The sequence below is a fragment of the Hippichthys cyanospilos genome, chromosome 14 (genome assembly GCF_059441005.1).
Source record: "Hippichthys cyanospilos isolate Australia breed blue-spotted pipefish chromosome 14, RoL_Hcya_1.0, whole genome shotgun sequence".
NCBI lineage: Eukaryota > Metazoa > Chordata > Actinopteri > Syngnathiformes > Syngnathidae > Hippichthys > Hippichthys cyanospilos.
The window spans coordinates 18,809,159-18,822,500 of NC_142382.1; the positions used below are offsets into that span (position 1 = coordinate 18,809,159).

General features: G+C 39.6%; 1 protein-coding gene across 1 annotated transcript in view; it reads left to right on the forward strand.

Annotated features, from left to right (window-relative positions):
• Positions 1-13,342, forward strand: part of ccdc88c (coiled-coil and HOOK domain protein 88C) — a 74,191-nt gene that overhangs the window by 35,866 nt on the left and 24,983 nt on the right. Inside the window, exons 17-25 of the mRNA XM_088433275.1 lie at positions 45-172; positions 266-407; positions 6,707-6,856; positions 7,092-7,253; positions 7,688-7,965; positions 8,237-8,380; positions 10,814-11,000; positions 11,097-11,242; positions 12,213-12,302. Of these exons, the coding sequence (XP_088289401.1) occupies positions 45-172; positions 266-407; positions 6,707-6,856; positions 7,092-7,253; positions 7,688-7,965; positions 8,237-8,380; positions 10,814-11,000; positions 11,097-11,242; positions 12,213-12,302 (1,427 nt within the window). The remainder of the gene's footprint in view (positions 1-44; positions 173-265; positions 408-6,706; positions 6,857-7,091; positions 7,254-7,687; positions 7,966-8,236; positions 8,381-10,813; positions 11,001-11,096; positions 11,243-12,212; positions 12,303-13,342) is intronic.

Consider the following 13,342-nt stretch of genomic DNA (forward strand, 5'->3'; position numbering starts at 1 on the left):
TGTGAATATTGAAATCTTTCTGTATGTCATGTGTGTGTGTGTAGGAGTTGGTGTCAGAGAAGTTGAGAGTCCAGCAGCACAGTATCGAGTTGGAAAGACTAAATGAGGAACTGGAGAAAGTTGGGCTGAACAGAGAGAGACTATTACAGCAGGAGCACATGCTGGAAGACAGGTAGGTCAAAATCACATAACAGTCTCATCCTCGTAGTACTAATCAGCCTTAATTCAGAATATGTAAGTTGATGTTGGCTTGTGTGTGTCACAGCAAATACAAGCTGCTCGAATCTCGACTGGAGGAAACGGTCCAACAGGCAATGAAGATTAAAGAGGCCAAAATCTCCAATCTGGAGAAGAAACTAGAAGAGAGCAACACAAACAATCTTACGCTACGTACTGAGCTAGCTACCGTGAGTGAAGATAAAAAACTCACTTCATGTCAATTGTGTGGAATTACTAGGCAACTCTTTTACTGATTTTACCAAATCTGGGAGAAATTAGGTGTCGCTGGGTCTTGTTCTCGAGTGAAGGCAGGATGGAGCGGGTGATTGAAAAACGGATCAATCTAGCACCGCTTTGATGCCGACTCTGTTACAGTCTGTCGTTAAGAAGAAGGAGCTGAGCCCAAAGTTTTAAGGCCGATCTAAGTTCCTATTCTCACCTAAGATCACAAGGTGTGGGTTGTGACAAAAATAACGAGATCCCAGATACAAGCGGGCGAAATGATTTTCCTCCCCATGGTGTCAGGGCCATATAGTTCTTTATGGAGACCACTGTGCCACCGTCGGCACTTATCTCAGGAGACAAAGCTCAGAGTCTACAATGCCCCAGTCATCGCTGTCCTCCTGTATGTCTCTGACACCTGGCTACTGAATAATACTCTGGGAGCCTGGCTTGATGGCTTTGACACCAGGCCTTTCAGAAGGCTTGAAGGATTCACATGTAGCCAGCACATCACAAATCAAGCTTTTTTTTTTTTAATCTTTTTATTGAACAAGAACATAATACAATTCCAGTAATAGAATTACAATTAACATTTTACATATATGTGAAAACAGAAACAAAACAAAACGAGAAAACAAAAAAAAAGACAAAACAAGCCAACTACCCTTAACACTGCCCCAGCCCTCCCGCCCCCCACGGCCCGTCTCGACAAAAATCAAAACTGGTTACCAATGCATTCTAGAGTGCAACAACTGACACACTCAGCTGGGTAGTACCTCCAAATCTTTAAAATAAGAAATGAAGGGTTGCCATTTTTGAAAAAACTTGTCCACACATCCTCTCAATGTTTACTTAATTTTCTCCAGTTTTAAAAAAAACGTGTCCCTAAGCCACTGGGAAATGGAAGGATATTTAGCAGCTTTCCAATGCAACAATAAGGACCGTCTTGCTAGTAATAATGTATATGCAACAATATCTTTTTGAATGGAACTGAGTGCAAGTGACGCGTCAGGAATCCCAAAAATGGCAATCAGCGAGCAAGCCTGCAAATTTACTCCAAGAACAATCGACATAATAGAAAAATAGCCAGCCCAAAAGCCCTTCAGCTCAGGGCAAAGAAAAAACATATGGCTAAGGTGACAGGGAGAGCCATGGCAATTATCACATGTGTCTTCCACCTCTGAATATATTTCAGAGTCTTGCCTTGGAAAAATGGACCCTTGTGTAGAACTTTAAATTGAATGAGTCCAAGATGAGCACACGAAGTGGTAGACTTTATCCTGCCTACCGAACGTTCCCAGGCCTCTTTCAGTTAATTGAATTCCCAATTCCCTTTCCCATGTATCCTTAATTCTGTCATTTGACTGACTGTTTATTGCCAAAATGGAGTCATATATATTCAAAATCATCCCTCTCAGATGAGGAGAACGTGAAAGCAAATATTCCCAGGGTTGCTCTTGGGGGTACAGAGGGAAAATTAGGGAAACACTTAGAAACAAAATTACGAATTTGAAAATAGCGAAACAGGGAGTCCATACCTGGATGACAAGTTGGCAAAACTATCAAAGACACCATCTACAAATAAGTGTTTGAATTGTTTGATACCCTTGTCATACCACCCTGAGAATTTAAAGTGTCGTCTAAATTGATACCAGACCTTTAGTGTATTAAGAACCACTTGGTTATCAGTTTATAGTGAGAGTTTTGTAGGCAAAGAAGAATAAACTAAGGAAGCTATAGAGGATCCCCTGCAAGACGATAACTCTAATTTACACCAGGAGGTTCCAGGAGATTGTAACCAGAAGCAAAGTTTATGAATGTGAGCAGCCCAATAGTAAGATTGAAAACTGGGTAATGCGAATCCACCACTAAGTCTACATCGCTGTAATAAAGATTTACGAACCCTAGGTGGCTTCCCAGCCCAAAAAAAAAGAAGAAATGATCCTATCCAGAGAATCAAAAAAGTGTTTTGGTAGAAAAAGAGGAATTGACTGAAATAAAAAAAGAAATTTTGGTAAAATATTAATTTTGACTACATTGATCCTGCCAATTAATGAAAGGGGGAGGTTACCCCACCTTTGAATATCCGACGTAATCTTTGAGATAAGAGGAGTGAAGTTAGCCGACACAAGGTTAGATATCGAACGTGTAACGTTTATACCTACAGTACGTGCTTAAACCCCGACAAACTGAAATGAAAAGGTAAGTCAGTCCGGTGTAGGCTACATGCTGCAGTGTTAATGGGAAAACATTCACTTTTCTAGAAATTCAATCTGTAACCTGAAAACGAACTGAAGTTCTCCAGAATACTTAAACGGCAGGGATAGAAGTTGCAGGATCAGTTACATACAGTAACAAATCATCAGCATATAACGATAATTTGTATTCCGTCCAATTTCGGAAGATTCCTCTAAATAAAGGGGATGACGTTAATGTAATAGATAAAGGCTCAATGGCGACGCCAAAGAGTAAAGGTGACAAAGGATAGCCTTGGCGACATCCTCGACCCAGGGCAAAATAATCAGAATAAGTATCATTAGTGTGGACACTAGCTTTAGGGGATGCGTAAAGAAGGCGAATCCAAGAAATACATTTATCACGGAAACCAAATTTCTTCAAAACTTCAAAGAATTACTCCCACTCCACCCTATCAAAGGCTTTTTCAGCATCTAATGAAATTACATTGTTTTGAATACGTACATTGTAATTGATGTACGTATTCAAAACACAAACAATAACAGGACTTGTCTGATAGAGGACATTCCACCAAAATAACAATAATAAACATCCTATCAAGTTTCCATAGGGATCAAAAGAAATACAGGTAGTATGGCAGCAAAGAAAAAAAAACACACAGCTCTATGCAAAAAGGTCAAAATAAAATACAGTGATCCCCCCTACTTCGCTGTTAAATGGGGGTGTCAACCCCCCGCCAAGTCTGAAACCCGCGAAGTAGGGTATCAGTTCAGTATCAGTTTAGTCACAGTAACCATAAACAATCCTTCTTTTTTTTGTATTTTTTTTGCATATTTTATTTCCTTTCTCCTATTATTTAACATTACATTATCCTTATTAACATTATTGTATTTTCATTAAATAACAAATTTTACTTAGTTTGTTGAAAATTTGTTCTCAGGACTGGTTATCTGCACCAAGACTCCAGTGAAAGAGTACGCAAGTCATCACGTTGAACTTCACATTTATTTTGGCTCATGTGTGGTGTATCATGTAGTATCTGTTGAATAATAAATCAACAACAATGTTAAAGTCAGTCAACTAACATATAAACACTTGCCGAACTTTAATCTATGAATTTACTGTATTTTTAGCCGACATTAGCGGGTTAGCAACAACTAACAACAACTACTAACTATAAAGTGCAACCTCTACACAAATGAACACATAAACAGAATAAACACTCATCGCTTACTAAACATAGGCAGTAGCGTGCGTTATCAACATAAATGATAATAAACTATAAATATGAGTTTACGTTGTCATTCACCATGTCACCGTAACAAGCCGATTGATGCACAGCGAACGTAAAATAGGAAACGGAAATGCAGTGCGACCCGACCAATTAAAAGCATGCATTTCAAAATAAGTTAAAAAATGTCACAAACTCTAACGCTTGAAGAATTCTTAACATTGTTATTAACTAATACTCTCGGCCCCCGGTTTACGAACACCCTCTTTTACGAACATTTCAACTTACGAGCGTGGACCACGGAGTTTTTTGTCCCCCACTTACGTGCAAACCTTTCGTCTTACGAATAATCTGACAGGCCGGCCATTGTATTAATTCAGATATTTTCGCTCTGCTGCGTCAACAAAATCAATAGACGACGCTGGTCACGGCAACATAGAACGCTATTGCTCTTAAAATGTCACAGTCACTGTCTCAGTCACGGAGTCAGTCACGGAGATGCTATTGGCCGGCGTCACGTCAATCACAGAAATGCCGATATGCTATTGGCCGAACGCCTTTATCTAGCTTGATGGCACAGCTGGTCGGGACGGAAGGAAGGAGAGAAAATCAGTCAAAAACGCAAGGAAGGATAAAGTTTGCAAAGTCTTCACAACGAAGACTTTGCAAACTTTATCTGTTAGACATGGCTTCTAAAATTGCAAGTGGCGGTAAAGGAAGAAGTAAGAGGATGATGACAATAGAAACCAAGCAGGAGATAATAAAAATAAATAAATACGAAGGAGGCGCACGCATGGTTAACATTGCTCGTGAGTATGGCCGTAACCGCTCGGCAATCTTCTAAGGGCAAGACTTTCCTTGCCGGGATCGACAACAAAATTGAGAGGCTTCTTCTATTATGGATTAAAGAGAAGGAAATCGCCGGTGATATGTTCTAGTTTGAAAAAAGTTCCCGTTTAAGAAAATAAATCAATAAATTCTGCGGGTTGATGTCTCTGGTCCCCTCCGCCTCCACCCAGCTCAAGTCACGTCGCCCCAAAGGTAAATGTCATTTTTCCTTTGTATATGATATTTAACAGTACAGTGGATTATGTTACTCATTTTTAATATGTGTATAAAGTCGTGATGTTTTTACCTAAGGTCTTTGCACGCGTTGCACGTATTCACTAATTAACATAGGTTTGGATTGCCCGTCATACGAGCAGTTCAAGTTACGAGCGTAGCCGCTGAACGGATTAAGTTCGTAACACGGGGGCCTACTGTATTACTTAGTTATTTGATGAATACAGTACTGTATAATGTACTTTTTTGCTTTTTTCAATTTTTTTCCCTTTTTGGCGCATTTTTAAAATTATTTTTTATTTTGAAATGTTTTTAATTTTTCCTGGAAAAACCTGCAAAGTACTGAGACTGTGATATCTGAGACCGCGAAGTAGGAGGGATCACTGTAGTGCAAATACAGTGATTTTCTTCGTCCCTTAAATGTCCAAAACAGTGTGTATGACTTATTATAACTGCTGATTAAAATACAATAAAATTTTAAAAACATATATAAACAAAATAAAACGTATATTTCAAACAAACGAAAGTCACACTAACCTAATTAGAGCATCAAACCGGAAAACTGCTCATCAGTACAAAGGTAGACTGCGGACAAGTGAGTCCAAAACTCTAAGCAATAATGCGACAATCAAGCCTGAGTGAAGAGTGAAAAAGTCACCTGTGTAAGAGAGTCAATACAATTCACCCATCTAGCAACGTTTTGACATAGTCTTCGGCTTTCTCCGCCGAGACAAAGTCCTTCTCCACTCCGTTATATGTGATGCGAAGCCGTGCCGGTTGAAACAGCCCGTACTGAACACCGTCAATGCCACGAAGTTGCCGTCTCACCCTGTTGAATGCAGCCCGAGCCCGTGCTACCTTCGCAGTGTGGTCCGGGAAGACTGAGATGGTCTGACCTTTGACTTTAATCTCTCGGAGCTCTCTCGCGCGGCGCAAAATGTCCACACAGCCACTGTGATAATGAAATCTGCACAAAGTGGCTTGTGGTCATTCACCGGGCTTGGGCTTTGGTTGAAGGGACCAGTCCAAAAGCGTCTCAGATCAAGCTTTAAGAGACAGAACCCAACAGCCTCCCGTCTCGCAGCAAGCCAGCTGGAGATGACCCAGGGGTACCCTCCGCACTTGCGGGTTGGATGTAATAGCTCTGGATAGTCAAGGCTTGCAATGTGACCCTGGCACAAGCTCAATGTCTTGCCCATGATAGACCCAGATGGAGAAACCTGGTTGCTATGGTTGGCTCCACACGCCATGAAGTGCAAAAGGACTATAGAAAAAGAAAGAAAAGGTGTCTGGGCTCTCCCTTAGAGATATGGTGAGAAGCTCGGTCATCCAGGCTCAGAGTCGAGATGCTGCTCCACTTCATTAATAGGAGCCAATTGAGGTGGCTCAGGCATCTGGTTAGGATGCCTTCTGGACGCCTTACCTGTGAGGTGTTCCAGACAGACAAGTTACCTAGGGACAACCCAGGACACGCTATACAGTTTATGTCTCTCTGCTGGCCTGGAAACACCTGGGGATCCCCCGATAGAGCAGGGCAAAGTGGCTGGAGAAAGGGAAGTCTGGGTTTTCCTGCAAGAGCTGCTGCCCTTGAGACCCGGCCCCAGATGAACAATGGATGTATTTAAAAAAAAAGTCTTTCAGAGTTAAATTGGCATATTTTTAGAGAAACATGTAAACATACATTACTAACTTAGGAAGGACTAAGATAGATTGAGGTGTACAAACACCAATACATATTGACCTGCCAGAATTGATTTTATCTTTATTTTGCTACAGGCTCTCGATAAAGTGTCTACATTGCGTCAGGAACAGGAGAGAGAAGACAAGGATAACTCCTCTGTGTGCTCAGGAGGAGATGGAAAGAGGAGCTCAGCTACTGCCGAGCTTCTCCGCATCAAAGATCACCTCATTGATATAGAGAAGAATGTAAGTTTAGGCTTTTGTTTTTTAATTATTGCATCACTAGTTTATTTACTTAATATGCTGTCGTTATTTTTAAATTACTCAAAAATCAATTTAGATTTTTTTTAATATATTAATTGATGTTATCTAGTATTGTATGCACCCATTACTATATTCTGATTAGCCAGGTTTGTCACATGCATAATGTATGATAATTTTTCCATCCTGGGATCATTAACAATGCAAGTATTTTCCCTAGAATGCCTCACTTCAGACTCAGAGCAGTTTGTTAAGGGAACAAGTTAAACAACTGGAGAACCAGAACAGTTCACTTAACAACCAGATGGTGACACTGCAGCGACACACCACAGTGCTGCAGGAACAGAATTCAGCTCTACATACTCAAACTGCACAACTTCAGGTTCCAAGATTATTTAAATCATTTTTTGTTCATCATTCTTGTTTTGCATTATGAAATCTATGTACTACAAATAATATGTTACATGTTAGTACATGTTACATGTTAACATGTTAACAAGTTAGATGTTAAATTTTTTTACGTTGAAAAATGCCACCCAGTTGTTTTGTCATTATTTTATCGTGTGGTGATGTCAATCATCTGTCCATAGTGATTTAAAAAAAAGACTGTTTCACTTAACAGCTTAAGTATAGTTTATCTGTGAGGTGTGAGCAATGATTGTTTTTAATGTATTTGTTGCAGATAACACGTAATATTAAAAGTTTTTTTTTTTTTGGCCATTTTTCAAAGTCAGAGACCCACAGCAAAATGATCAAATAATCGCATGCTGCCACAGGTTGCAGCCAAATGCTTTAATTGATTTTATTGGTCCCTAGGTGGAAAACTCCACACTGTCTTCCCAAAGTGCATCTCTAATGGCCCAGAATGCTGTGTTGCAAGGCCAAGTCACCGCCTTGGAGAATGAGGTGGAGTCATGGCAAAGACAACGTGAGGAGGCATGGCGAGGGAGAGAAAGTGTTCTCAATGACCATGAGCGTTTGTTGAGTGTTCATGAGAGACAAGCACATGAGTATGAACAGTTGATCAGTCAACACACTGCTTTGAAAGTCAAGCAGAGGACACTGGAGAGCGAACACAGAACATTGCACAGCAAGTATGTTTGTTTTTTCCATACCAAAAAAATGTACAACACAAGCTTTTTTTTTTCCAATTTAGAATTTTTAAATTTCAATCAATATTGTGACTCGTGATGAATTAAATGGGATGAAATAAAACAATCATGAAGCCATTTTGTGCTCCGACGAAAACAATGTGAGTGGTCTAATTCCAAAATATCCGTGTACAGCAATAGTGGTTAATGGCAGTGATTTTTTTTTTCTTCAATACCTCTGTAATAATGTATTAATCTCTGTGCCTCTTTGAAGATATTGCAGTTTGTTACAACAAAAAGAGAAATGGGAGGATATAGAAGGGCGAAGTCAAAAGGAGAGAGAGGAGCTAAAACAAGAGCACCAGAAAAATCGGCTACTACAGCAAGAGAACCTTCAACTTAAAGCTGAAGTGGACAGGTACATGTTGGCATACACTGACGCTTGAGCTACCTATTGCAAGGGTCTTACAGGTTATGACAGTAAACTCTATGTTTATGACATAGTGTATTACATTTGTAGTTTACAGGCATTGTACAACCCCCAAATTTTTCAATAAGGCTAGGTTCACATTGTAGCCTGAAGTGAAACAATTCAGATTTTTTTTTTCACCCCTATCCAACCTGTATCTGATCTTTTGATGGCAGTGTGAACGACACATATGCGTTTTTTTTTTCCCAAACACAACCCGGGCCACTCGGGTATGGGGTACTAAACCTGATACGTGTTCGACCTTTTTACATGTGACTTCAGTCTGAACGGTCAGGTCGCATTCATCCGCCTCTCATGTAACAGATGAATGTCACAAATATGCACTCAGAAAGGTGGAAACACCGTGGAAAAAACAAAACCATAGCGAACCAGGCGAGGAAGTTTGAAAATATTCTGAGGGAGGGTGAACAAAGTATATTTTGTGTGTGTGTGTGTGTGTGTGTGTGTGTGTGTGTGTGTGTGTCGTGAGCGAGACACAAAATGGCACACATTGCTTTGGCCAAATACTGCACAAATCCCCCTCCTTTCCACATTAAACGTAACAGATTGAACGTATTATGTTTCTGTGTGACAGTCATTCGGCCGTCCATTGTGATACTTACTTAAACACGTACATTAAGCGCGGCCGCTGTGTGTGACGTTACAGTGTCCTTTGCACATGTGGGACACTTTTGGGCCTTTTGGCATTCACACACAGGTAACATACTGATCCCATTTATTTGATTGACCTCACAAAAAAATCGTATTCCACAAAAAAACTGGAATTGAGATTAATGCCCTGCTGTGTAAACCTTGCCTAATATTGCGTTTGTGGATTAAATATTAAACAGCAAAATCCACGTTTCTTTCATGTGCCACATGGTCTTAGTGAATGGTCTTTCATTTATATATCGCTTTTCTACCTTAGCACTTCACATTGACTACTCATTTGTTACGTCCTGTAACCCAAAACCACAGGATAACTAATAGACTGGACCCCGAAACGACTGGGAGCTCAATGTTCCAAAAAAAGTTTATTAACAAAGGACACACACACCATGTGGAACAAAAGACACAAAATGCATAGTACATTAGAATTACTACCTATGGTAAAGTACAACAAAAAGAGACATAGGTTAATGAGTTTATGCAAAGTAATCTCACTCAGTAAAGGGGAGAGGAGTCAACAGTAGAATGACACAAAGTAACAACTCCATGATAAGACACTTGAAAAACACTCATCAGAAAAAAATGTACAAACAAGGAAATATTCAGCATAGTAAATGTAGCAAAATTTGGAGGAAAGCAGTATGGAAAGACACAGCCCATGGCATGGAATAAACTGGCATCGTACTCCTGTTTCGGCCGCACTTAAAAAGCCCATTGATGACAGATAGGCGGAAACATGACCTACTGATGGGCAGCTGGGGTATCATTGACTTGCTCGAGGATGCTTCAATATGGTCACAATGGTTTGGGGATCAAGCCTACAGCCTCATTTGGGAGAAGACCACGCTGCCATTGAGCCATACCACCCCCCCATTCATCTCAGGTCACAGTAGTTTTGCGTATTGCTGTCAAGTCAAAATGACATCACAGTTCTTCAGACCTCAGGCAACAACCACTGGTGGCTCAGCTTGTTAATTACATATAGAAATTACATGAGCTGCGATTGGTTGTTACCTGAGCTCGAAGCTACGTGATGTCATTTTTCAGGTTACAGCCAGTGACAAAATCGCTGCCCCGTGAGATTGAATGCATAAAATGGGTACATAACCCAATAGTTAAGAAACATTTTTTCGTTAAGATGATGCTGCCACGTGATACTTTTCTTTTATCTCAGTACTTAATGTTTTACATGAGGTTGATTTACAATCATGTCTTCAAAGTGGTTTTCATGCCATTTTTTTGGTTGGGGTGATTATGAACCGTACCGAAGTGGTATTATATAGTTAGTAGACTTTTGTGTGTTCTTGTTTTGTGCACAGATTCCATTTACGATACCTCTGTAGGGATGAAACTCCATCATATTCTGAGGATCCCCTGCACTATTAAGCCTAGTACAGTAATTATGTCTGCATTTAAAAGGCATCATACTTTAACTTTTAGGATTGAACACATCCAGAGAATCTCAGCAACTTGCCATCAGCTTGTATTTTCATTTTCTTCATATCTTACACATATGCGCAGAAAATAAACATCGCACAGTTCATAACAGTCACACAAGTGTAAAAATATCATCTTCAGCTCATTCTTCTTTGTGTTCAGTGGCAGTCTGGATGCCCTGTAGCACATTGGTGCTGGGACAATTAAACAGCTTAATACTTTGCAAATGCAGAGGAAATGTCATGCTTACTGGCTCTTATCATGTACAATTTTCAGGATGTCACATAGCCAATCCAAACAATCGGAGCAGTGCAATGCACTACAGCAGCAAATGAATGAACTCAAGAGCTCATTCAGCACTGCTCAGCTGGAAGTAAATCGATGGATGGCACGATACGACTCCCTCATGGAGCAACACCAGGGCCTGGACCTCACTATGACCAAACTAGACAACCACTGTGAGGTAAGCCTTTACCCAAATTAAAAAACAAAGTCAGTATGGTTAACATAATTTGAGGATTCTCTTGGATAATTTTAGAATGCATGTGTTTTTCTCCAGCTACTAAGTCGCCTGAAAGGGAATCTAGAAGAAGAAAACCATCACCTCCTTAGTCAGATCAACCTTCTGAGCCAGCAAAATCACACTCTGCTGGAGAGAAGCATGGAGAGCAAAGAACTTTATCATCAGGAGCAGAAGCTCTACATGTAACTACATGCACACTAATGTATTTACTTAATGCAGGAGGGAACATAAAAAGACAGTACTGTGCTATTTGCTCTGTGTTTTATCCAGTGTAGGCACCGCTCTTTTGCATTTCCTTCTCTAAAATATAAGCCTCTTTTCCACGCCCCTATCTATATCAGGTATTAGCTGGCTTTCCAAGCATGCTGAGCAGATAACTAGTGAGTGATGATCACTGATGATCAAGCTTTGGTCAAGCAGATTTGTCATTTCTGCACGCTTTATCACAAATTAAATAAGAGCAACACTAATGGAAATGACACAAACATGCTAATGTTAGCTGAACCTGATGATGAGTGGAAGCTGCGGCATAAGGCCTTTGCACTTAGCACAGCACACTAAGCTTTGGACTAAACCCATTCATACATAATGTATGTGCCTCCATATTGTGTTGGAGTGGTTACAGAATGACAACAATAAGAGATTTTGGTAGAGTTCTACAGTGAAAACAGCAAAAAAGGGAAAGATATGAAAAAATAGCAGAGTCAATAATTAATGCAGTTTAATATTTGCATAGTCACACGTTTCACTCCTATGACGTCTCCTCCTCATGACAAATATGGATCGCCAAGCTGCTGCCGACTTTACGTCCAGACCAGAAAAAATTGTCATCAGACTACGTAATTGCTTAGCAACCAGCGGTGAACATGTCATCCCAATGCCATCCCTATGCCATGCTGCACCCTACACAACAGTGGAAAAAATCAAGTGCAGTGTGTCATTGCCTTTATATTGTACTTCAAAGTCTCCGTTTTGCTACACAAGTTCCTATTTGTCGTTGGCTTCTCTCATCTCAAGACCAACGTTTACCTCATTTATTGCTGAAAAACACCCCCCCTCCAAAAATATAGTGTGTATTTGACCCATTTTGTAATAGAAAAGGGGCAATTTTGCCAGTGGATTTGATTGCTTTCCATGGTTTCTTTCCTTTAGTGATAAACTGAATGCCCTTCGTCGTCAGAAAGAAAAATTAGAAGAGAAGATCATGGACCAATACAAATTCTATGACCCTGCACCCAAAAAGTAAGTATTTTTTTTTTTTTTTTTTTTTTTTTTACAATTTAAAAATTTTTTAAAAAGTGAGCGTTTTTTTTCTAATGGCTTTAATTAAAGATTTATAACTATAATGTAATTATTTAAAAATATGTAAAAATAGCACAAAATTTCGGTGAAACTGCCAATGTTCATAGGATTTTTCTAACTAGCTTATTAACTACTAATATACAAAGCATTTATAAACGGCATCTTTTTAATATCACATGACGAGGTTGCCATTTCGGTAGAATGTTTCTGAACAATGGAATAAGCAATTCAAATCCCTCTGAAATCCTTCTTAACAGCTAAATTCTCAAAAAATATTGCCCTGACTGATGCGTATCACCTAATTTTCAACCATTTATGATAACCATTTATTTTTCCTCAAAATATTGCTGTCAAGGTTAGGAATGCCTAGCTTGACACTCACTGTCTTTTAACCTAAAGCATGCTGTATATAGCAGCCATCTCCGAACTCGGTCCTCGAAGGCGCTGTCCTGCAGTTTTACCAGCTTTCTTTCCCCAACACACCTGATTTAAATGATCAGGTCATCAGCAAGCTCAGCAGAAGCCTGATGATGATCCTGATGATCATCAAGCTTCTGCTGAGCTTGCTGATGACCTGATGACATTTGAATCAGGTGTGTTGGTGAAAGAAAGCTGGAAAATATGCAGGGCAGCATCTTTTGAGGACTGAGTTTAGAGAGCCCTGGTGTATAGCATCAAGTAAATTAACTTCAAACATTGACAAAATTATGAATAGCTTAGCTTCGTTATTTTTCCTTCAGAAAGAAAATATATAAATTGTTCCTTTCCACAAAATTATATATTTTTTGTAAATTTATTAGGGCCAAATACATTGTGTGAATTTTCGTCAGGACATTTTCAAAAATGCAAAATTATAGCTTTCTGATAAAACCAAAATAATAGAAAAACATCCCCGATAAAGGCCTCAACCTTCCACACCCAAAGAGTCAAAAAGTCAATATCACCGTAACCCTTCATCCGATAGTCATAATTTTTGCTGT